Here is a 27,220-nt window from a genome sequence, read left to right as displayed (position 1 = left end):
TTCAGGGCCGGATTAAGGGGAGGGGGGCAGAGGGGGCAATTGCCCCCGGGCGCCATCCAAATAGAGGCGCTGAAGAAATCTTGTTATACCCATAGCGAATTCGGAAAACACTAAAACATCTAAAAACAAAATTTACCCGTTTGAAATTTGAATAATGGCATTGTTACACACTTTATTTTGGCGCGAGAAAGTCTTTTTTAAAATGTAGTTTTAGTGACTGAGAGGGAAGAACGTAGTCCCGTTTTGATTATAGGATTAATCTCGCGTTGAGGCAATCGTGTATTTCCTCGGGTTATACTTCCTTACTGTTAGCATATGTAACATAATTAATCATAAGTATGCCACTATACCTTTATTCCATTCAAAAATCTTCACTAACGGTTTGTTTCACCACGAACCAGTAAAAAGATGGACTACGTTAGATTTTAACCTTTTAATTCATCCTAGTAATTTTGGGAGCCACATTATTGACTACAAACATATTTATTTAAGCCAATGGAAAACCTTTAAATTGAGAAGGAATTTTTTGTGTCGGAATTTTAGTCAGCCCAATGTAGCTTTATTGAAATTTATAAACTCGGCACTCGCTCGGTTTGTGCGGATAAAGTTAAATAATGAGTAGTTTAGAAAAATAAAAGGTTGGGAAAAATGACAAGTAAGTGATCCGAAAATGAAACAAGTCGTCGAAGTGGGATATTCTACCAGCGTTATTAAAACCCATATCAAGCCTAGAAGAGTTAGGCCTAGGCTCATAAGAATCTGCAAAGACTCCAACCTTATAAATGCGCCAGAAAAGCTCAACCTGAATTTCAACTATTTTTTCCAATAAACTTGCTTCTTTTATTTGACAATGCAAATTTATTTTAGAACGTGAGTCTTCGAGAACTTCATTAATTTGCAAATTAATTACATTAACAGAACTTGACAGTATATTGTAGTTCATTTTAGCTCCTAAGCCTTGGTTGTTCAAACCAGTTGGTTTACTAAAATAATGGCCGTCGGTTTATCAGACGTAGAGCTAATTGGGCGACGGCATTATCGGCATTTGAGATTCGATGACGTCAAATATGACATCAAATATGACGTCAAATATTACGTAGGGTACGGATGATGAAATATCTGTGAAACAAACCGTTAGTGAAGAAATTGAGCTAGTAGCATACTTGGGAGCAATTATGTTACATATGCTGTTAGTAACGTAATCTGGGAATCGTCTACTCGTAAATGTTAGCCCTTGTTGTATTTTGATTGTTTTTTATTAAACTTTTTATAACAGTTAATGTTATAATATAGACGGTAATTGTTGGTTATTTGGATTTGGATTTGTAAATGTAAGAAAACTTTAAATCATAATTTAAAAAGGTTTATTTAATTCCGAGCTCAACCTAAACTTTTTAATGTAATTTTAAATATATCGCGTGTTAAATGGACATTCAATATTTATTAGGTAATTGTTAAGTTAATTACGCTTATTGGACATTAAAATCGGTAACAAGTAATACAGTTTCAGTGAGTCAACAGACAACAGTCAGATTATGGGCCCCTAAGTGTTATACACAAAATAAATATCAAAGTATTTTTATTGTCAAAAATATATTATCTTTATTATACAAAGAAATATTTTTAGGAAATAATGAGAGACATTCTCCGGTTTTCTACCTTTGCCTTTTTACCGAATTCTTCGACTACTAGAATTGGATTTTCTCTGAGCTTATTGCAATATTTTCCGTGATAGAAATAATACTTATGTTAACGTAAAGCGCATCGAAAAAATCATTTCCTGACATTTTGAAATCAACTTTGTAGGGTTTGGATTAAGATACAAGTGTTTGGAATTTTGAAACCCGAACTACAAAATGCACCTTAGGTTTCCAATTGTGCCGAATTTTTATCAACTCAAGGTACCCTACCTAATCCTTTGCGCGGGCAATTATTATAAATAATTATTGGGGGGGGGGGGGAAGGTCCCCCTTTGTCCCCCCAAGGGTACGCGTCAAACACGCTACTTCAATTGGTATCCAAGCGGTTTCACTCAGAACATAAACGAAACGCTTAGTTCCAGTGGACGCCCACTCGGAAATTGCCCCCGGGGCGAAAGTCGGCTTAATCCGGCCCTGCAGCGGTTTATGAACTTGTCGACCAGTGGCGATTAATAAGTAGTCTTGAGTAGGAGCACGAAACTTCTAAATGTAGAGGGCTCAGACATGAGGCGTGAACAAGGTTCAAGGTTCAAGATTTTATTAAGACCCTTACATAAGTACACCCCTTTGAAACGGGGCGGCATCACCAAAGCAATAATTTTGGGAGCAAAGGTAAGGCCAAGATGGGCCAACTAAAATTCAAGCTTAGGGCCTCCCAGAAGACGCGAAACGGCGACGAAGCCTATAGTTTGTGTTGCGAATAGCCCTTAAGTAAAACCTTTTCACGTAAAGAATAGGATGTTTCATCATTGTGAAAATATGTTAGATACTTATGGTAATAGAAAACCTATAACCTTTTGGAAAATTGTGTACATCTAACCGTGTTTCCAATTGAGTTCAATTTATCGCGATAAATTATTTGGGGGAAAATGGAGGAAATGATTTCACCATACCGTAATAAACGAGATTTACAGGCAACCTTTGAATCATCAAAAGAATTGAATCATCAAAAGAATTGAATCCTAAAGAGATCCGACAATTACACCTATCCATTTATGACCCCATTTTTGTCATATCTCCGTATCTAGCCATCGCGAAAAAAATCCTCAGGATTTGACTAATTTTTTAAGTACTCCGAGATAAAAGTTTGGCTGGATAAAACCTCTCCTTCGACAAACAAGTGGCTAAAAATTATAGATAATGCGCTTCTAGATTCGAATTTACAACGGGCTTCGTAACACATGCTCAGGTAGGGGAACAAAAATGGAAAGGATATTTTTGATTCTCTAGTCTAGTGATTGATAACGCGCCAGGTATTTCGCAACATAATCGCAATACTTTTACGTTTATCACCAAAATGTTGGGTGCTACCAAATTAGTCCATTTCGTACCAATCAATCAAAATTGTATTCGCAGAACTTTGCACAATTATTTATACTTCATAGTGTAAATATTCTAAAACAAATTCAAAGTCGTAATCCTGTCATTCTTCGGTTAGTATGAAATGTTTTGTTTAATTGAGCTTACAATCTTTCAGTTAAAGGAATCGAAAGATAATTATTATAAGTTGTTGCTTTAAATTGAAATTGAATACATTTTAAAATGTAAAAATATAAACAATTTTATTTTCTGCCGAAGTATAAATTTGTTGAAGTTAACGGTAATAGTGAGTGCAGGGAGCTGTTTAACTCGCCTGACATGAAGGGCTTACTACGACCCTCTAACGCATTGTAACACGGTAACCCTGAAATTCGTACAAATCCCGTAAAATTATTTTAGAAATTTTGAAATCAAATTGAAAATTCCAAAATCTAGGTGAAAATAAGTTCCAAAATGTCAAAATTGGCCAAAAATAAAAATTTAAAACCAACACGAAAATCCTGCTCTGAAATCTAAAAACAGTTTCTGATTTCTGAAATCAATTTTAGATTCAAAATCCCGTAACCAAATCGTAACCCGACCACTTGAATTAATGGCATTAAAAGTCGCTAGCTGACTTGGGCCTAAGATGGTGCCTTGGCTATTAACATAGCTGCTTATTATTATTATTATTATTATTATTATTATTATTATTATTATTATTAATATTATTATTATTATTATTATTAGTAAAATAATTAGTAAAAAGTTTTAACGTGGTGTCATTTTGCTATACTAAAACACACTTACGGTAGATACTTATATACTTGAGATTCTACTTAAAAAATAATATGATACCCTTTTTACATTTCTATGTTCAGAAATTCTTGTTGCGGTTTAAAGATAGCTTTATTGCGTTCGATAATTTATCACAGAATATTATCTTGTGAAAAAAGGGCGACTTTAAACTAGATTAAAAACACGTTGCAATAATACACGACCTTATTCATTATAAAGCTTTCATATGAAATATTTTATCGGATATTTTGGTATTTTTTACAGAGCAATATATGATAATTTTTGTGGTACAGCTAAACCTATTGTTCTTTGTACTTTTTATCCCACCGTTTCCTCGTTGAATTTAATCATCACTAGTGTTGTTTGGAGATTTTTTCACAGAACCATATTTCAAAATGTTGTTTCAACAATAAAATCCTAGCATCAATCCTGCAGTACGAGGTTTCTTTAAAATAAAATTTTCAAAATTAACGTTATTTTGAATACACGATATTAGCTATGCTATGAATGAAAGCATTTTCAAAGAGTAACATATAGTTAATTTACTATTCGTCAGTATAACAAATTAGTAAATAAACCCTAGTAGAGTTCTTATAACAAAATAAAACTTAGGAAAATTTAAGTAAGCCACGAAATACGCGATTTTAGTAGTTTCATCGACTTGGATACGTTTAGTCGGTGCAATCAAACTATCTGCCGAAAGAAACTTTCCCAAGCTATAACAAAGGCGTTGCTAAAACAAATTAAATCAGTTTTTATTTAATTGTAAAGTTGGTACCCTTTGATTGCAACCTCACCCATCCAATAAAAAAACCTTTTGTTTGGTACCAGGAATTCGACGCAACTTCTGGTCTCTCGGATGTTATTTTTGTGTAATAGTACCAAGAAATCATTTTCGTTGACAGAGAATATGGTTTTCATGATACCCGGGATATATTCCCCGCCTACACGATGAGAGTGCCCGCGATCGTACCGTTGTGTCTTCCCCCTTTCCCGAAGAAAGGGGAAAATATTACGCCAGGAAAGGCGGAGGGGCGTGGTTTTTCTTTAGGAGATCACGTGGCGAACAGGGTGCTACCCGCGTATTTTCCGTTATTGTAAAAGGGATTAAACGGCACTTTGTTCTCATTAAATGGCAAGAGTACAGAGGCGTACGAGCTTGTAGGGAGCAGCTTACGAGGTCGATACCGTATCAGCTGCCTGCGAAGGTCAAACTTCGATCATACCTAGCTTATATTGGAAAATTTTACTAATCAACGGGAAATGTCGCCTGGTGACAGCGATAACGATTTCATTCCAGTCAATTTCGACCTATGCCTCGCCATCTTTTCCCTAATTAAAAGCTAACCAATGAAATGCCGCGTAAAAGGAATGAGAGATTTGGGCGTATTTAATATTTCATTTTGAAATACGGTTTGCGTTCTTGCTGGAACAACGATATTACATAATTTCTAGCAATAACTAACAATAAAGCCCAATTTAAGGATACATTTTCTTAGACTCAATAAATATTAACACTATATTGGTACATAAACCACTACTATAAGGTTTTTCGAAATTTTCAGTTTAAAATTTTAGATAATTTGACTTAAATTTAGACGAAAATGAAACCAAAAGGCCAACGATAACACTATATTGGTACAGATACCACTACTATAAGTTTTGTCGTAATTTTCAGTTTAAAATTTTAGAGAGTTTGACTTAAATTTAGATGAAAATTAAACCAAAATGCACTTTCTATTATCGGGGTAGAACCAAGCAATTTACTAAAGACGGAACAACTGAATTAGATCCATTACAAATGGATAGTTAACGGGATTTACTTTGCAAGAACAATTGACTAAAAGTTATTTTGATTACAAATAAATAAGTTAGCTGTATTTACTTAAGAGCGAACAACTGACCAAATACACTTTGATTACCAATAAATTAGTTAACGGTTTTTAAACCATTTCAAAACAAGTCAGTAATTTAAAGTTATCCCTCAAAATCAAACGCGGAGCTACTATCAAAGACTGCGTTTAAATTTATCATATATGAACTCCATAAATGAGTATTATTACGTGATGTCATAGTTCTGGCATACGTTGTAACATTGAAATTGTTTTCCAATCCCGGACCTTTCAATTTCACTGATTCCGCGTTTGCGCCATAAAACGCAGGCGTCAAACGGTAAGCTTCCAAGTTCCAGGTTCTCAAACTTTACAGCGTAGTAAGTCACCGATGTCTTATCGCGGGTTTGCAATATTCATATAAAAAAATATCGTCCGCGTGAGCTAAGACCGATTTCGTTGATTGTTTGAAGCACCTGGGATTGCTTATCGGAGTTTCATAGGCGCGTAGACACCATCAACATCCAGTGACGTAGGTCGCTACCTTATCCGCGTTTCGCGGCGACCGGGTCTAAAGAAGACATTTCCAGATATAATAGACGCCCGAACTGGGGTTGCTAATCTCTTTTCAATCGCGGTCGAACAGCGGAGGCTCGTGGACTGAAAGTTTCAATCTTATTTTCTACCATTTAACGAATTTTACAAATACGGTGCCTAAAGTTATTTCGGAATATCGAGTATGGGTGTGAATAAGCTGGCGGGCCTCGTTGCGGCCTTGCTGCTGGTGATCGGTTTACTGAGCACGGAACTGAACGCCAAAACCATCAGTACCAGAACAGAAACTGACGAAAATGAGATCGAACAGTTCCAAGCCTTGGTGGAGGCTCTCGCGAAGGGTGATAAAGACTTGAACCAAGTGGATTTAACGAAATTGCTCGATTCTCATGCCAGCCAACCACATAGGACGAAATACGACACAGAAGATGAAGAAACTAATGAAGATGGTTCGTAAAAATTAAAATAATTTTTACAATTCTTTAAACGTTCTTCACTTTTCTCCGACTGAGCCCTTAAAAGATTTATCTGAAAAACGCGACTTAGATAATATGTGGTAATCATAAATATTCCAAAATATAAAGTGGAAATATGTGAAATCACATTTCTATTTATAAAATAATTTTTAAAAGCGTTAAACTAACGTTTTTGACCGTTAAAAATTTCATGATTTAGTAATAGCTATTGAAAACTTTAGTTTAACACTTTTAAAAAATAATGTATGCATAGAAATATAATTTTGCACATTTTACAGTACTCGGGAGATAATGGATTTTAACCTGGGTCATTTCATAAAAAAATATTACGTGGTTTTATGGTCAACAGCTGGCGCTGAATGCGGATTATCATTCTGAGTATGGGCCCAATATCGCGTTGGCTCAAGGTTCTTAGAAACCTTGATACAGCCTTTCCCTCAGTAACCCCATAAAATGAAGCATGATTTTCAAACTATGAAGAGAAGGTAATAGAAATTTAATCTTGAGATACGTTAGTGCTACTCACTTCCGGTAAAATGTTGTGACATAAGCCTCTTCAATTGAAGCACTATTATTTAGAAGTTCAGCACTAAATCGAAATAGACCAAGGGCGTTTCCAGAATTTCATTTCGGGGTTTGAACTGTACACCCCTTTTAGACTTAAAGTCTACTTTCATTTTGAAGCCTTCCTTGAGACTCAAAGAATGGTACCGTTTTGCACTCCACGACCCCACACATTACACAGCTCTAAGAACCAACACCCGAATACCACCTCTCTAAGAACCCCCACCCGACTACCGCCTCTCAAAGAACCCCACCCGACTACCGCCTCTCAAAGAACCCCACCCGACTACCACCTCTCTAAGAACCCCCACCCGACTACCACCACATTTTACAGTTTTAAGAGCCCCCACCCGACTACCGCCACATTTTACAGATTTAAGAACCCCCACCCGACTACCGCCACATTTTACAGATTTAAGAACCCCACCCGACTACTGACACCATTTACGTCTCTAAGTACTGCCACCCCACTACCGCCATATTTTACGGCTCTAATAATGCACCCTCATATGGCAAACTACCAAATTAAATTTACATTTGGGTACGGAATTAATTTACAAAACTAACACTTTTTTGAACTGTCTGTTTAAAAACTGCCAATTTAGGGAATTTCTATTTTCTAACTGCGCCTAATTAAGAAGTCCCTTTTATGAAACTGCCGTTTTGGGAATAAAATAATCAGTTTCGCTGTAAAACCATTTGTGGAGTCTGTAATTGAAACAAAAATAATAGATTTTAAAATTATAAATTTATTACAAATTTTAAAACGCAGAAACGAGTATGGTTTTCAAATCGAGACCAATTTTACAATTTATAGAGTAGTATCTTTCCATTCGTTTCAATATGGCTGCCATTTTGATGGTAAATTGGTTATCTTTAGAAAAAAAACATCGAGTCACCTCGATTATCCAATGACTATTACGCGTGTTTACTGACTATAATCAGGGATAAAAAATACCACTAACGTTCAAAAGAAAGGAAATATTAATAATTATCATTATCAGCTAGGCAAATACCCTTGGAACCATCTTCGGCCTAAGCCATCAAGCGACTTTTAAAGTCATTAAATCAGGTGGTAGGGTTACAATGCGTTTGAGGGTGGTGGCAAGGAATAAGCTTAAGTACACTACACAAACGCGCTTTTTTAAATGGCTGTGCAACTATATTTTATGATATACCGGTACAATTCGCGACAGAAAGCTATCACTATATCAACTTTTGGTGGCCGTCGAAAATTATATGCGTAGCGTATTACTAGACGCTGTTATCGTTTGAGTACCATTATAGTGTAATAACATTTTACTTATGAAACGCATTAGATGCACTGTTAAAACTAAAGGTTGATAAAACGACCAAAATTGGACTTTTAATTTATTTCAAACCATTTGGTTACTGAAAACGGTCTAATCCATTATTTTAGACCCATTTTACTCTTTCATGTTGAATACAATACCTTTTGGGGTATTGAAAGGGAACGAGCCCAAAGAATAAACCTTTTCCAGTCCTGGTGGTAAAGGTATAAAAATGTTCTGTTCTAACATTTAGTCCTTTTGAATACCCATTTAATTCCCTTAAACGAAGAAAAAATGATATGGACCAATTTCGAGTCTAGTATTTGAATACTACGTTATTTCTTTTTTAATATTTTCTTTAAAATAACATAATGCGAAGAAATTCCAAGCACCAGGAATATTTAACTAAGGTTAAGTCTTTAAAAATTTGATAACAGATTTAAATATAGGGGATATTGATTATGGTGTCAAACTATTATAACCCAAATATCGGCATCACAGAATTCTTGCTAAGTGTATATCAAAAACTGAAAGTATTAAATGATACTTTACGTGATCAACTCCCTTCGTTCAACGACTAATTCCCCTTGGAAGCGAAATCCAGCTTAATCTGGCCATGTTAATGGTTAATCTATTGAGCCGTATTGAATAATAATAAAAAAGTATTAAATAAGTGTTATAAAGGACTGAAGATAAAGTTAAAAAGGATTAACTTCTTACTGTTTATGAAGTAAAATGGATAAAAGAGTGTAAAATAAGTACTTAAACACTCCACAAAAGGACTGAATTTGGGGAGCAGAAGGTTTAAATATGTTGTATGATAAAACCCTGAATGGTCTTAAATATTGGAAAATGTTTTAAGCACTTTAGAGGTCTAAAATAAGACCTTTATTTTTAACAGTGTGTGTACTGTAGAAATTTTGGGGTTGTTCCAGGGTATCTATCAAGACCCGCTATATTTAATTACCTTTATGTAAAAAACTATAGGATTCCATTTTGGAAATAACTAATTGGAAACTTACTGGAAAACAACAGGGAATTTGACAATTTCCAATAGTAATTATATTTGTTTAAATATAAACTTTCAATTGAAACTCTATTGGGATCAAATTTAATCCCAATAGGTATTTGTCCCAACTCTATCCCAAAAGACCAATCAAATTGGAAGTCTATTTGGACTCAAACGGATTCCAATACGTCCTTATTCAATCCCAATAGAAAACATAGAAATATGTCCAATTGGAATTCTGTTGAGACCCAATTGGATTCCTATGGGTATTTGTCCCAATAGACCAATCAAATTGGAACTATATTGGAACCCGATTGAAAACCAATTTAGAAGTACATTTGAAAACGAAATCCTATAGTTCCGATTTAAGAACAATATGTTCAAAATTGGATTCCTATTATTTTCCGTAAGGGTAGGACTTAAGTATTTTAATTATTATACTTTGAAACTTTAGTTGATTATCAAGCTTTGTTCTATCCATAAACTATCACTATTTCTATCATTGAATCAAAAGTTTTTTTTTACCACAAATCGTTTTCTTTATTTTATACTCAATGAAAATATTACAGTTTTTCTGGCCCGCCTTTGGAGAGTGGACCTATTTAAAAAGTCCCCTCGGGGACTCTCAAACTGGGTAGGACTATAATCACGCGCAGAGTCCAATTGGGTATTTTTCAGAAACTTACCATACCCAAAGCACCAGACTACGTCGCCAATGTTCATCTCCAAATGATTTCGAAATGCCCTTTACAAAAAAATGCGACACAAAAGAAATTATATTGGGCCTTTCACAAATACATGAAAATATATTATTTACAGCATTTAAAATGAATTATTTCTTTAACATTTATCTTAAACACATATTTATAATTAAATTAATTTTAATAATTCCAATTACACTAGTAATCCTAAAATTTAAGCTTAAACTATTCATTAATTTGATTCTAATTTAAATTCAAACGCGTTTTTCAAATGTTATGATGGATGAAATAGAAGTCATAAACGGTTAACATTTGCATTTGATTATAATATTAAACGGTTTTGTGTTTTTCCATTGTAACGCAGCAAATACGACGCCCAGATTGGTGCAATTTCTATTATTTGACAATAGCAAGCCTATCCCTTACCAAAAGATTCCATGGATATTCTATAGAATTACATTCGGAATAGTTTATATAATTTCTATAGAAATTTGGGTCATTTTTCTATTAAGCTAGAAAAATTACTATACTGAAAAAACCGGTGATTTTTATAGAAAGTGAGCGGAAACACGAGTTTTTTTTACAGAAAGTACAGGGATGGTTTTATAGAAAACCTAGGATATTTTTATAGAAAAACTAGGATATTTTTATAGAAAAACTAGGATATTTTTATAGAAAACTAGCTAGGATATTTTTATAGAAAACCTAGGATATTTTTATAGAAAAACTAGGATGTTTTTATAGAAAACCCAGGATATTTTTTATAGAAAAACTAGGATGTTTTTATAGAAAACCTAGGATATTTTTATAGAAAACCTAGGATATTTTTATAGAAAACTTAGGATGTTTTTATAGAAAACCTATGATATTTTTCAAATTTAAATATCTGTAGTACATCAAAATTAGTCACTTAAATAAACCATAAAAATTTTGAGAGTATTCACTCCCTGATGCCAATTTATACTTCTATAAGGCAAATCTTAGCCCTTCGGGTGAATTCAAACCCATATTGGGGTGTTTTTCACACTGAAATAACTATAGTACACCAAAGTGAACCACTTCTATCATTCCCCATTTAGAGTTTCCACTAACTCGTTGAAAGGACATCGCACTTCTCTTATGGGATTTGGCTTTCGACAGATTCTTTTCAATAAGAAATATGTTGCTAAGCTTGATCAACGGAGCAAAACTGCCTCGTGCCATTTTTCCCTAGCTCTTAATAGTTTGTCGTGTATCAGCGGTCAAAAGTGGACAAAACGTAGTATAGTCTATTTGTTAAAAGGAGTCACGGCCCATCGGTTAGCGCTCTACGCTCGCGCGTCCCTAGTCCGGGCTCACTATCAATAGAGTTTTCTTGCCAAGATTTTTACACCTCTACTTCATTATTTATTTTCTCGCAACTTATTATTCGATGACTTTTCGTACGTGGAATTGTTTATTATTCAATATTTTATGAGCAATAATAAAATAAAATAAATGCTAAAGAAATCAGAATATATATGATTAACCGTTTCGTTGAATCCCACATTCAACACTCGCTCATAGGTAAGAAACAGGTACTCAACAACAGATCAAACACCTATTTATCGATACAGCACATACTCGGCTAAAGTCACAGTCACACGACAGTTAAAACTCAATACTTTTTATCTACTGAGTTCGTTCATAGTGCGATCAGAACGAAACCAAGTACGACGCTCGGTTTTGGGAAGCACCTGGAATTTCGGCAAGAAACCTCTATTGATAGTGAGCCCGGACACGGCCGTCTCGAGATCTGCTTCGCGCTCATAGCGGCCCAGGCAAAGATTTCCTCTCCTATGTATTTCCGCGAATACCTTCTTTTAACACTAGGAGCGCTGTCTGCGCCCCCCCTTAAATGTAAAAAATTAGCGGGATATTTAATAGTTTTCTATGGCGGTAAATTCAACTAGTTAATCCTTTTTGCATTGTTTTTCAAAAACTTCTGGAAAGTTTGGGATATACATCTTATGTTTGATCTTTATCTAATAAGTTTTCATTTAAAACATTTATTTAATTGAAGTAATATGCTTATATTGAGTTTTATTAGTTCATTGCTAAGCCTAACCAAAGTTTCTTTTGTTTTTCACAATTTTCAAACCAGTATTCGCATTTTTTATCAGAAATTTAAATAAATAACCACAATATTATTCATATTATTTAATAAATACCTTTATTATTCTTTAAATTAAGTTCACATTTCTCAAACTTAAGTTTTATAATATTGCCTATTTTTAATTTGCAAAAATGCCCACCACAAAAATTTGATGTGTTCCATTCTGTGAATCTAAGAAGAATATCAATGTATAATTTCATCAGTTTCCAGTTGATGAAAGTTTATTCAAATTATGGACTAAGAACATATCTAGAAAAGATTTTGGGGTCAATGAAGCTTACGCATCACGCAAGATTTGTTTGTAGTGGGACATTTTAAGGAAAGTGATTACTATCAAGGTCTAAAGATCCGCAAATTAAAGAAAATATTGACAAAGGAAACATATGAATCTATAATATCTATTAGAATAACTTCATTGTCTACAATATCTTGCGTGTCATACCTCCTTAAATCTGGTTTCCAGTTTGTCTTGACAAGAAATTTAACGAGCGATGCTATTGAAATGTTTTTCAGCATTCTCATGAAAATGGCTGGAGGGAATGACATGCTTGATGCAACATGCAAGAGAAACTATATTCAGTTTGGAATCCTACCTTAATAGAGGCACTATATCATTAACAAAACCTAAAACATCTAACGTTCCCCAAGACAGCTTCACAGATCTATCAGCCATGATTGATACTAGACTCGATGGATTTTCAACTATTTTTAACGGCAATGAAGTTACGTTACCATCTGAAGTTATGAGTACCCAGATACACAGACATGCACCTTACGGCTAGCAAGTATCGCATACTTGGCTGGTTATGTAGTACAAATCCTAGAGGAAAAACATTTTTGCGAATTGTGCCTTGAAAATGTATCACAGCCTAATTCTGACTCACCATTAGTTGGATTGATAAAATTGTCCGACAGAGGAAACCTTAGGTATCCGCAGCAAAGCTTTATCACGTTAATGGCTATAGTAACAACATTCATAGAGAGAGCTGTACTTTATCTCCGGGATTCACCTACAATTTTAAAAAACATTGAAATCCACTTGTGGCCCAAAATTGCTCTATGCCCTTACATCCAATGTGATTTGAATAATAATCACCCGAATGAAATTGCTGATTTAATTTGTAGAAAGGTCGTACCTCCAATTATCACAAATATTACCAAAACTCTGTCCACAAAATTTAAGAAAGTGAAAGAATTTGTGCATAAGCCTCTTTCTTGAAAAGTACTCAAGTTGTAAATTCTAGTTTTCTAAATTTTTCCTATCTATTGTTTAGTTGTGTATCATTTAGTGGGAAATTCACCTTGGTTTATTATATTTATCAGATTTAAATACCTTCCAAGTTTCCATCACTATTTTCATTCATAGTGATCTTCCAAGTGACAGTTAGTTAATTAAAATTCATTTATTTCACTACTTTAATAAAATTATATTTTTAAACATTAATACAAAACAAAGGCCTCTGGAAGTTACTACATAACAAAAATACAGCTGTAAGGAGAACCACGTGTTTATGTTTACATTTATATACAGAAAACGTCGACGGCGACTTCTGGCTCCAGAATGACCAAATTTTAATAACGTTTTTCAAAACTTCTTTGCGTTAAAAAATCTCAAGAGGTGTTTAACTTTTTTATTATTAATTAACTTAAATATTACTAAAAAATATTTTACAAAAAATTACACATTACGCGATAATAATTGAAATTCCAAAGTTCCGCGCAGTTCCTCCCATTCGATAACATGGCTGCGAATTTTCTCAAGGGGGGGCTAGACTAGCGCCAGAAAACGATGTGAGAAGTTTTTGAACTAATTTCCCATACGCGATTTTCGTACGATCGCCTGGGCCGCTATGAGCGCGAAGCAGATCTCGAGACGGCCGTGGCTAAGCGATTGGCCAAGACTTCTTTTAACAAACAGACTACACTAACAAAGAGAGTACCCGAGGTGTTTATTGCCGATTTTGTTCAAAGTCGGGTGTAAAGTAGACCTATATGAGATATGAAATTTCCCAAAAGGAGACGTTGCACTACCCATTCGATTTGCCATGACAACCGAAAATGTTTTTGACCACTTAAAACAAAAATAAGATTTTTTCCTTATTTTATCCAAACATTGTTACAATTTTACCTCGAAAATGTTCCAATTTACCCAAACTTGAGGATATTTACCTGAATATAGTCCAAATTACCCATTTCGTGATTTTAAATTTTCGTAGCAAGGACCATGTAAAAATGCTATGCTTTTTTAAATGGAGATTATTTTGTTTTAAGTGGTCAAAAACATTTTCGGTTGCCATGGCAAATCGAATCGATAGTGCAACGTCTAGTTATGGGAAATTTCATATCTCACATAGGTCTACATTACGCCCGACTTTGAACAAAATGGGCAATAAACACCTCGGGTACTCTACTTGTAAGTTTCGTCCACTTTTGATCGCTGCTACTGGCCAAACTATAGGAGCTAGGAAAAAATGGCAGTGGACAATTTTGCTCCTTTGATCAAGCCCAACATTATGTTTCAATTTGAAAACAATCGGTCGAAAGCCAAATCCCATAGAAGAAGTGCGATGTCCTTTAAAAAATCAATTTTGCAAATATAAACCCTTTGGGTGAACTCAAACAACATATTTGGGGTGTTTTTCAAATTAACCATAATAATTTTGAGCTTTCACTTTGGTGCCAATTTATACTTCCATTTGCCAAATTAATCTGGAGAATTCAAATAACCAACAATTTTTATAGAAATAACTGGTATATTTGGATATAACTATTGTAGAAAACACCATAGAAATCAATCCATATAATTTCTATAGAAATAGCTGGTATATTTTGATATAATTATTGTAGAAAACACCATAGAAATCAATCCATATAATTTCTATTGAAAAATTAGTGTATTTTCTATAGAAATATTTATAGAGCACTCTATAGGACATAGAAATCTATAGGCCCTCTATACGTTTCTATAAGATTTCTTAGAAAACCTATAGAAAAATTTTGGAAGGGATAGGTGGGGTGGCGGTGTGGTTAGCACTTTTGCCTCGCAGCCAGAGGAGCAGGGTTCGATCCCAGCTTGTGGCACTGGGTGAAAACATATAACAACACCATCTGCATAGAGTTTGCAAATTCTCTCCCCACTGGTTAAAGGGGTTTTTCCCCGAAATATTAGGTTTCACCTTCCATAAAAACTTGTTGAGGCTAACGGTAATAGTTAGTTCCTCTATGGTTAGTGTAGGGAGCTGTTGGCTCGAACGCGTGGCATGCAGGGCTTGTCACCACCCTCCTACGCATTGTGACCCAGCCACCTGAATTAATGGCTTCAAAAGTCGCTTGATGACTTAGGCCTAAGGTATTAGCCTAGCTGATTATTATTATTATTAAAAAAACTTTTGAAACACCCGTCTTTTTATGGACAACCTAAATTCGATAATTCATGAAATCCCAGCGATCCCTAATAAAAGCGCATGCATGCAAAATATATGGAACTCTTATGAAATTTTACTTGGAGAACAGCATCGTTCCCTTATCAAAATTCTTGGTACGCAGGGGATGTCCAAAGAATGGGGCACCATCCCAAAAATTGTTAAGAAAAATCTCTACAGTGCATGCGCAAACTAGACGGATATCGATCTAGAGAGTGCAACTAATCCCTGAAAATAAATATCTCCGAACCTCAGCTATCGTCAAAGTCCAACTATTCGCCGAAACTAACCATCTCATGTTCGCCGAGAATACCTTTACCACGATATCCATCCATTTCAACTATAACCCTAGTTCAACTAACCACCAGAATCTAACTATATCCACATTCCAACTAAGCAACTACTCTCTAACTTCTATACCCAACGAAAACTATAACGAAGTCCAAACCAGAAATGGTAAATTCCAGACTAAAGATAACCAAATTTAAGCCACTCTAAATCTAACTTTACAATAACACTAATGCGACGAATACAAAGATAATTTCAAACCAGGCGTAGGGGGAGCCAGCGCTGGCCGTTGGTAAATGATAAATATCAGAAATATGAATAACTTAATTTCAGTTGTACTCTTTCCTCAACGCGAAAATCTTTAATCTGATCAATCTTTAGAATTTCTTTTTATTTTACAGAGAAAAACCCATGCAAGGAGTTAGTCGGAGACGCGTCTGAAATTGGGGACACCGCTTGCGACAAGAAAAACAAAAAATGCATAGTTGATCCTGCGGACAAATCCAAACACAAATGTGACGAATGCAAAGCCAATTTCAAACCAGGCGTAGGAGAAGACTGCGTTGGTAAATGATAAATTTCAGAACTATGAATAACCTAATTTCAGTTGAACTCTTTCCTCAACACGAAAATCTTTAATCTGATCAATCTCTAGAATTTATTTTTATTTTACAGAGAAAGACCCATGCAAGGAAATAGTCGGAGACGCGTCTGAAATTGGGGACACCGCCTGCGACAAGAAAAACAAAAAATGCATAGTTGATCCTGCGGACAAATCCAAACACAAATGTGACGAATGCAAAGCCAATTTCAAACCAGGCGTAGGAGAAGACTGCGTTGGTAAATGATAAATTTCAGAACTATGAATAACCTATTTTCAGTTGAACTCTTTCCTCAACACGAAAATCGTTAATCTGATCAATCTCTAGAATTTCTTTTTATTTTACAGAGAAAGACCCATGCAAGGAAATAGTCGGAGACGCGTCTGAAATTGGGGACACCGCCTGCGACAAGAAAAACAAAAAATGCATAGTTGATCCTGCGGACAAATCCAAACACAAATGTGACGAATGCAAAGCCAATTTCAAACCAGGCGTAGGAGAAGACTGCGTTGGTAAATGATAAATTTCAGAACTATGAATAACCTAATTTCAGTTGAACTCTTTCCTCAACACGAAAATCTTTAATCTGATCAATCTCTAGAATTTCTTTTTATTTTACAGAGAAAGACCCATGCAAGGAAATAGTCGGAGACGTGTCTGAAATTGGGGACACCGCCTGCGACAAGAAAAACAAAAAATGCATAGTTGATCCTGCGGACAAATCCAAACACAAATGTGACGAATGCAAAGCCAATTTCAAACCAGGCGTAGGAGAAGACTGCGTTGGTAAATGATAAATTTCAGAACTATGAATAACCTAATTTCAGTTGAACTCTTTCCTCAACGCGAAAATCTTTAATCTGATCAATCTCTAGAATTTCTTTTTATTTTACAGAGAAAGACCCATGCAAGGAGCTAGTCGGAGACGCGTCTGAAATTGGGGACACCGCCTGCGACAAGAAAAACAAAAAATGCATAGTTGATCCTGCGGACAAATCCAAACACAAATGTGACGAATGCAAAGCCAATTTCAAACCAGGCGTAGGAGAAGACTGCGTTGGTAAATGATAAATTTCAGAACTATGAATAACCTAATTTCAGTTGAACTCTTTCCTCAACACGAAAATCTTTAATCTGATCAATCTCTAGAATTTCTTTTTATTTTACAGAGAAAGACCCATGCAAGGAAATAGTCGGAGACGCGTCTGAAATTGGGGACACCGCCTGCGACAAGAAAAACAAAAAATGCATAGTTGATCCTGCGGACAAATCCAAACACAAATGTGACGAATGCAAAGCCAATTTCAAACCAGGCGTAGGAGAAGACTGCGTTGGTAAATGATAAATTTCAGAACTATGAATAACCTAATTTCAGTTGTACTTTTCCTCAACGCGAAAATCTTTAATCTGATCAATCTCTAGAATTTCTTTTTATTTTACAGAGAAAGACCCATGCAAGGAGCTAGTCGGAGACGCGTCTGAAATTGGGGACACCGCCTGCGACAAGAAAAACAAAAAATGCATAGTTGATCCTGCGGACAAATCCAAACACAAATGTGACGAATGCAAAGCCAATTTCAAACCAGGCGTAGGAGAAGACTGCGTTGGTAAATGATAAATTTCAGAACTATGAATAACCTAATTTCAGTTGAACTCTTTCCTCAACACGAAAATCTTTAATCTGATCAATCTCTAGAATTTCTTTTTATTTTACAGAGAAAGACCCATGCAAGGAAATAGTCGGAGACGCGTCTGAAATTGGGGACACCGCCTGCGACAAGAAAAACAAAAAATGCATAGTTGATCCTGCGGACAAATCCAAACACAAATGTGACGAATGCAAAGCCAATTTCAAACCAGGCGTAGGAGAAGACTGCGTTGGTAAATGATAAATTTCAGAACTATGAATAACCTATTTTCAGTTGAACTCTTTCCTCAACACGAAAATCGTTAATCTGATCAATCTCTAGAATTTCTTTTTATTTTACAGAGAAAGACCCATGCAAGGAAATAGTCGGAGACGCGTCTGAAATTGGGGACACCGCCTGCGACAAGAAAAACAAAAAATGCATAGTTGATCCTGCGGACAAATCCAAACACAAATGTGACGAATGCAAAGCCAATTTCAAACCAGGCGTAGGAGAAGACTGCGTTGGTAAATGATAAATTTCAGAACTATGAATAACCTAATTTCAGTTGAACTCTTTCCTCAACACGAAAATCTTTAATCTGATCAATCTCTAGAATTTCTTTTTATTTTACAGAGAAAGACCCATGCAAGGAAATAGTCGGAGACGCGTCTGAAATTGGGGACACCGCCTGCGACAAGAAAAACAAAAAATGCATAGTTGATCCTGCGGACAAATCCAAACACAAATGTGACGAATGCAAAGCCAATTTCAAACCAGGCGTAGGAGAAGACTGCGTTGGTAAATGATAAATTTCAGAACTATGAATAACCTATTTTCAGTTGAACTCTTTCCTCAACACGAAAATCGTTAATCTGATCAATCTCTAGAATTTCTTTTTATTTTACAGAGAAAGACCCATGCAAGGAAATAGTCGGAGACGCGTCTGAAATTGGGGACACCGCCTGCGACAAGAAAAACAAAAAATGCATAGTTGATCCTGCGGACAAATCCAAACACAAATGTGACGAATGCAAAGCCAATTTCAAACCAGGCGTAGGAGAAGACTGCGTTGGTAAATGATAAATTTCAGAACTATGAATAACCTAATTTCAGTTGTACTTTTCCTCAACGCGAAAATCTTTAATCTGATTAATCTCTAGAATTTCTTTTTATTTTACAGAGAAAGACCCATGCAAGGAGCTAGTCGGAGACGCGTCTGAAATTGGGGACACCGCCTGCGACAAGAAAAACAAAAAATGCATAGTTGATCCTGCGGACAAATCCAAACACAAATGTGACGAATGCAAAGCCAATTTCAAACCAGGCGTAGGAGAAGACTGCGTTGGTAAATGATAAATTTCAGAACTATGAATAACCTAATTTCAGTTGTACCTTTCCTCAACGCGAAAATCTTTAATCTGATCAATCTCTACAATTTCTTTTTATTTTACAGAGAAAGACCCATGCAAGGAACTAGTAGGAGCCGCAACTGAAATTGGGGACGTCACGTGCGACAAGGATAACAAAAAATGCGTAGTTGATCCTGCGGACAGTGGCAAACACAAATGCGAGGGATGCAAAGACAACTTTATTTCAGGCGAAGATGGAATTTGCGTTGGTAAATGATCAGTTATCAGACTTAAACCAACCAAATTTAAATTATACCCTCTGAACTCTAAATCTAACTTTGCAACAACATTCCTAAACGCAAACAAATTAACTGGCTGATTTTTCAATTGTTTTTGAATTTAGCAGCAGCCAAGAACCCATGCAAGGAACTAGTAGGAGCCGCAACTGAAATTGGGGACGTCACGTGCGACAAGGATAACAAAAAATGCATAGTTGATCCTGCGGACAGTGGCAAACACAAATGCGAGGGATGCAAAGACAACTTTATTTCAGGCGAAGACGGAACTTGCGTTGGTAAATGATCAGTTATCAGACTTAAACCAACCAAATTTAAATTATACCCTCTGACATCTAAATCTAACTTTGCAACAACATTCCTAAACGCAAACAAATTAACTGGCTGATTTTTCAATTGTTTTTGAATTTAGCAGCAGCCAAGAACCCATGCAAGGAACTAGTAGGAGCCGCAACTGAAATTGGGGACGTCACGTGCGACAAGGATAACAAAAAATGCATAGTTGATCCTGCGGACAGTGGCAAACACAAATGCGAGGGATGCAAAGACAACTTTATTTCAGGCGAAGACGGAACTTGCGTTGGTAAATGATCAGTTATCAGACTTAAACCAACCAAATTTAAATTATACCCTCTGACATCTAAATCTAACTTTGCAACAACATTCCTAAACGCAAACAAATTAACTGGCTGATTTTTCAATTGTTTTTGAATTTAGCAGCAGCCAAGAACCCATGCAAGGAACTAGTAGGAGCCGCAACGGAAATTGGGGACGTCACGTGCGACAAGGATAACAAAAAATGCGTAGTTGATCCTGCGGACAGTGGCAAACATAAATGCGAGGGATGCAAAGACAACTTTATTTCAGGCGAAGATGGAACTTGCGTTGGTAAATGATCAGTTATCAGACTTAAACCAACCAAATTTAAATTATACCCTCTGACCTCTAAATCTAACTTTGCAACAACATTCCTAAACGCAAACAAATTAACTGGCTGATTTTTCGATTGTTTTTGAATTTAGCAGCAGCCAAGAACCCATGCAAGGAACTAGTAGGAGCCGCAACGGAAATTGGGGACGTCACGTGCGACAAGGATAACAAAAAATGCGTAGTTGATCCTGCGGACAGTGGCAAACATAAATGCGAGGGATGCAAAGACAACTTTATTTCAGGCGAAGATGGAACTTGCGTTGGTAAATGATCAGTTATCAGACTTAAACCAACCAAATTTAAAATATAACCTCTTACCTCTAAATCTAACTTTGCAACAACATTCCTAAACGCAAAAAAATTTACTGACTGATTTTTCGCTTTTTTAATTTAATTACCTGTATCATCGAATTTTTAAAAATAACCGAATAATTTGACCAAATACTGGACGGTTTGAAAACTTTGATAGCGCTGTGAGAGTACTCGAACATCATCGAGTACTCGGCATTTTTTGAGGTCGAGCACTCGAAATCGACCTCGATTAAGTAATTGGAGAATACTCGTCGGTTACCGAGTAACGAAAAATTGCATATTCCGGTACCAGATTACTCCAATAAGCTGCTCTCTAAAGTCGTTGAGTATTGGTTTTTTAACTCCTCATGGCTTCAAAGTTCAAAGAGGGGTTTTTACAACTTTTAAGGGGGCAATAAACGGTACCTACAAATTTGTGGAAACTGTGGTTTATTTAAATTCAAGGAATATTTTCCAGCATTCAAAGTTACTTTATACACATTTTAAATTGAATTTCATTATTTCTTGAATAAAACTAGCTCCTAATCAAGTACTCGATAACCCGATTCGTTAAAAATATAACTCGAGATTTTTTTTTAGTTACTCGATTAAGTTTCCCCTTTATCAAGTACTTGATTACTCGACTCGAATACGCGATGAAAAAAATTGATTCTCGATAACCGTTTCGATTGCCTAAAACCACTAATCGCACACCCCTAAACTTTGATTAAATAAAAACAATGTAATGGATTTTTTCTACTGAATACTGAAATATTACCTTACTGTTTCAAATAATTTTTAAGTTAGCTTAATCCCTTTATTAAAAGTATGAAAATTTAATAGCCAAACCTTATCCAAGGAGTTCAAAATCCAGCTATAACGGCTACAGATATAATTGCTGCAAGTCAGGGGCGTAACTTAGGGGAGGGGCGGAAATTATGACGGGGGGGGGGGATTTTTTAATTTATTTTTTATACTCCTGGTCGTGTCAGAATGTAGTATTTTAGCGGTTTTTACTGAAACAGATTGCAAAAACTATCTTGCACTTACAATGACGATTAGTTTAGTAAATTGTTGGTTTTTCTTCGATTATACTAAAAAGTTAAGAAATGTAACACATTTTTAAGGAACTGTTAGCAAAATCTAGTATTCGAGAAATATGAGATGCGAAGCATTTTAAGCTTTGAAAAATTAAAATCAATTGCAGAGTGCTTTAGGTGGTTAAAATAACTTAGCTATCTTACCCCAAGGCCCGTTCCGCTGTTGAGTATTTTCTGCTTATTTTAAAGAGACATTCAAAAGGCTTAGTTCTTGATAAGTCATTTTTGGTTTCATGGGTATTTTACTGAGTTGACTATTAACATATTCCAAAAACCTTTTTTTATGTATTTCGGATAGGAATTATTTCCGTTCCTTCAAAATATTTTATTGGTTATCCTAGAACTATACAAAAAATTCGATACATCAGTGCGTATAAATAATTGGTCGAATCGAATAATGAAGAATGCTTTACACAGCCCTTCCAAATATAAGATAAACTTTTCAATCGAGCTTTTCGAAATCAAATGATATAAATATTGACTTCTTAATTTAGCGGTGAAGAATCCTTGCAAGGACCAAATCGGAAACGAAACAGAAGTTGGAGACGCCGTATGCGACCAGGAAAAGAAACATTGCGTACCTACGAACAGTTCCGCATACGAATGCGACGGATGCAAAGAGGACTTAGTCGAAGACAAGGATGGGAAATGCGTTGGTAAATGATACATTTATGGAATAAAAAAAATTGGGCTGTACAAATAGCTTTTTAGATGCATTTTACGAATACCAAATATCTTAGTTATCTGACGTGTCAAATCGAATTTGGAAAAATAACCGAATAATTTGACAAAACACTGGAAGGTTTGAAAATGTGGATCAAATTACCATTTAATTGAATTATTCTACTATAAATACCGAATTATTACCTTTAGGTATTTACTGCTTATTAAACTATGAAACGATGTTTATAATTTACAATGCAGGTTTCAAAAATTTAAAAAGTCAGATAATGGATTTTTATTTTATTAATCTTTTTAATTGAAATTTTATCAAATATTTAGACGAATCGAATACACAGCCCTTTAACATTTCAATCGAGCTTTTCAAAAACAAATGATATAAATATAGACTTTTTGATATAGCGGAGAAGAATCCTTGCAAGGACAAAATCGGAGACGAACCTGAAGTTGGGGACGCCGTATGCGATAAGGAAAAGAAACATTGCGTGCCAACGAACAGTTCCGTATACGAATGTAAGGGATGCAAAGATAACTTAGAAGCGGAAGACGAGGATGGAACCTGCGTTGGTAAATGATTCATTCGCGCGCTATAAAGGAACAAATTGAAGATCAACTAAACTTTGTTACAATCTATTTTTGAAATCAGGACGTTGCCAACTGGCCTTGAAAAATGTCTGTCCCAAGCGGTTAGCGAACAAGTGCGCTTTGAATGCTGAAACACCGGTCTGCATTTGTCCCAATGGGTACTACATGGGACCAGATAAGTGCACCCTTGGTAAGTTACCCAAAGTGCTGGAGAGCTCATTCATTTCCGTTACATGAGCTGATATTTTACTGTTTTCAGTATTGTAGTATACTAGATTTTATTTATAGTTACCCAAAATTGGATTTCAAAACTAAATATTTGTTAACTCGCTGTAGTGACCTGTAATACGCTATGTCATATCAATAATTGTTAAACAAAAGGCGTGGCATTGGTTTAATGTGACTTATTTACGTTAAAGTTAAATAATTAGAAGAGGCAGAATGTGGAAAAGATATTTTTATGTAGACACAACAAGTTAATATCTGAAAAGTTTCATAGTATTATCAATTAGTAGTTTTCCGTATTGTTTTACAGGTGCTCAAATTTACGTCTATAAGTTACCAGGAATTAATGAAGGGATACAGTCAACAACAACCGCCCCAGTAACGGAAACAGATGGCATCTCAACAACCGCTGACGCCACTGAAACAGATGACAACTCAAACACCACCCAGGCTATTGAAACATATGTCATTATGATTGAAGATACTGAAGAACCAAAAGAAAATGATAAACCAAGTCAAGAACCTGTTAAAGAAGGTTCTCTTTACGCCAGCAAAGCTGATGCGGCACCCCTCCGAACAGCATTAGCCGAAAAAATATTCAGCGCGGTAAGTCGAGATCAACTCTACTTTTAAGAAAATAGATTCTATATCAGCATCCCCCATTTCGGGATTAGTTGAAAACAGTAGCTAAAGAGAAGTTGGCGGACGTCAAGATACTAGGAGACGAGTAAGTGTCGTTGGCCATTTTATTATATCGCTGTTTGTTGCGTAACGGCGTTTCGGTGACTTACAGGAAAGCCCCACTAGTGGAAGTAGAAGCGGTTTTCAACGCGCCCGTCGGACCAGAAGTCTTTGAGGGGTTGGAATGCAAACCAATACAAGACAACCCTAAGAAGTGTAAAATCGGGGATTTAGAGTTGCTCACAGACCAAAAAGACGCTTTCAAATCTACAATAAAGAGCGCCAATAAGGTGGAAGATATGTGTACTTTCGGCAGCCCTTGCGTCAGAATAGGGCAACAGTGTAGTAACGAAAAGAAAACCGAAACCATGCCTTACCAATGTTTGTGCACAGCTGAGGGATACGAAGTGGTTCCGGGAGCCTCCTACGAAAACTTCGCGTTTACATCCGAGGTCTGCCAGGGTAAGCGCCAATCGTCGTCAAATTTAGAAAATCATTATGGGATTCAAGTTGCTTTAACCTCATTGTTACCACCAGATAAAGACGAGTGCGAGGAGGATAACACCAGATGTCCGAACGGTGAATGCCTGAATTTGCAACCGGACAAAGGCATGTACACCTGCAAATGCAATGACCTCTTCATGAATCCGCAGAAGGATGGTCAAAAAGATGATAAGCAATGCGTCGGTAGGTATTCCCAGTTTCAACAATGAACCCCACCTACTCATCTAATTACTTCAACTTCTGAATGCTACTCTTCTCAAAACAGATAGCTGCCAACCGGATTATTGTCCAGGAGAAAACAAAAAATGCACACCCGTTGGAAATAGCCATTATTGCGGGTAAATAATATAACGTTTATGCTCTTAGCATCTTTTTAATTAACCTGTTTATCGAAAATGCTTAGTTGTAAAGATGGATATATGGGACCGGAATGTTCTCATCCAAACCGTGAGCCAGAAACAGGAGCGTCCAAAGAAAAATTAAACAGTACGTGTATCTCTGATCATTTCCGGTCAGCAACCTTTGCCTCAATTCGGGTCGAATCAAATATAATTGGCGCTAGCCTTTCCATCAAATACATAACTTCCTATATTTGCGTTCTTAAATACTGCGCGATATTTTCCAGAGGCTGAAAGCAACGTGATCATTGTCGGTGCTGTTTTGGGAGCTGTTCTACTATTAACTATCATCGTATCCGCGGTTAGCATAAAAAAGTAAGTGCGAAAAACCCAAATATTTCACCTCCTAGCTTACTGAAAATCTCGCTCATTCTACCCTCGCGTGTTACCATTCAGATTAAGAAGCAAGGTCAACAAGCAAAACCATAACAACCAGCCTTTGGACGATTTCAACGTAATTGTTTTAGATAATATTAACAAGAATGCTTTCAAGTACTGAGATTGTGGGATTGTGGGGATTCTTAACCCACTCTCGCATATTTTGTAGTGAAAGTTCGTCTGCTTTCGTTTTTCTCGGCACTCTTTCACGCCATCTATGTTTGCGTATTGTGATTAAAAATCAAACGGGCTTAGGCTACGAAGTATGCGAGGAAGGTACCACAGGGATATGCTTGATATCTGAATGTATTCTTGATATAAATAGATCTTATCTGATTTTTAATCTATTATCTAAATCTTCTTTGTTTTCTTTCGGCGTCCGCGCAGTCCGGTCGCAGAGGATACGACAACGCAGCGGGTCCGCGGTAAAGTCTACCATCAAACGCCATTACGCGTCATGTACTCTGTACGAAATACTTTTAAGGATTATATTATTATTTTAAATGATTTAAGATTCCGAATGCGGAATTAAAGCTGTAACTTAACATATGACGTAATAAACACCAACCTTTTTTAAGAAAGATTAAATGGACTTGCTCAATACATTTTCAATGTGTACAGATCTACGAGAACTGTCTACCCCACTCCAAATTGGATAACTTTAGAACCTATTCCGTCACGTAGGTTCTGTTTATTGGTACAATGCTACGACTTCCTTGGTAGGCTTAGGCAAAGAAAAGAGGGGTATCCCTATGTAGTGGGGGAGATAACCTCATAAATTAACAAGTTGGCAAGCCAAAATATACCTCTCCTCGGTAGAATTGTCCCTAGTGGTATTAATTTCTCGAGATAACCCTTAAAGATATATCTCCGCAATTTAGAGTTATTTGTTAAAAATATTAACCCATTTCTATCCCGCCCGGTATAAAATTTTAATTATAATTAAAATAATTGAGACGAAACGACCAATTTTAATTTATTCAGAATATCATAAGTTAAGTAGTTACAACAGTAAGTTAGACGTACTATAACAATGCACAATTGAATTAAACCCTTTTATAGAACAAGTTTATCGGTTAAATATAATACGAAGCAAATTTTAATGAAAGAAATATCTACAGAGGCTTTTTGGAATTACTCGCTTACGAAATACTTGCCGCATCTTTAACGCTCATTTTATTTCAACACTCGCCTTTGATGAAGATACCGTAGATATCTGGTAGTGGACGACTCGTTCACTTCCTGTTGACGTTGTGACGCATACCACATGAAAAAGACCAATGCCGTCCAATTTCCAATATCATATAATGACTCGCACACCCAAGAAATCATTGACTGCGTTAGAAATCGTAGATATCCAAATATCCACACCAAATGTATTTACAAGAAGCAAAAACCTTACCATCAACAAAGCACAGAGAGCCACTTGACTAACCGCCACCTCTTAAAGCAATTAACGTTAAATTATCTCCTTTGAATTAACAGAACTATATATAGGT

General features: G+C 35.9%; 1 protein-coding gene across 5 annotated transcripts; it reads left to right on the top strand.

Annotated features, from left to right (window-relative positions):
• The first annotated feature begins 6,254 nt into the window (after positions 1-6,254).
• LOC149926430 (uncharacterized) lies at positions 6,255-26,309 on the top strand. Of its 5 annotated transcripts, none has more exons than XM_090159340.1 (30): positions 6,255-6,633; positions 16,472-16,636; positions 16,746-16,910; positions 17,020-17,184; positions 17,294-17,458; positions 17,568-17,732; positions 17,842-18,006; positions 18,115-18,279; positions 18,389-18,553; positions 18,663-18,827; positions 18,937-19,101; positions 19,211-19,375; positions 19,484-19,648; positions 19,757-19,921; positions 20,059-20,226; positions 20,361-20,531; positions 20,666-20,836; positions 20,971-21,141; positions 22,764-22,925; positions 23,353-23,517; positions 23,597-23,725; positions 24,071-24,366; positions 24,435-24,487; positions 24,554-24,903; positions 24,979-25,128; positions 25,211-25,283; positions 25,349-25,431; positions 25,571-25,658; positions 25,740-25,797; positions 26,109-26,309. In XM_090159340.1, exons 1-30 carry the CDS (start codon positions 6,369-6,371, stop codon positions 26,148-26,150), a joined length of 4,740 nt encoding a protein of 1,579 aa, XP_090015466.1. In that variant the 5' UTR covers positions 6,255-6,368; the 3' UTR covers positions 26,151-26,309. The 5 variants fall into 5 exon arrangements, with proteins under 5 accessions (XP_090015466.1, XP_090015463.1, XP_090015464.1 ...); XM_090159337.1 differs by having other exon boundaries at positions 20,056-20,226; positions 20,364-20,531; XM_090159338.1 differs by having other exon boundaries at positions 20,056-20,226; positions 20,669-20,836.
• The last annotated feature ends 911 nt before the right edge of the window (positions 26,310-27,220 follow it).

The sequence above is a fragment of the Leiobunum rupestre genome, chromosome 9, assembly GCF_980474605.1.
Source record: "Leiobunum rupestre chromosome 9, qqLeiRupe1.1.hap1, whole genome shotgun sequence".
In the NCBI taxonomy this organism is placed as follows: domain Eukaryota; kingdom Metazoa; phylum Arthropoda; class Arachnida; order Opiliones; family Sclerosomatidae; genus Leiobunum; species Leiobunum rupestre.
This window is presented reverse-complemented; position numbering and strand designations above follow the sequence as displayed.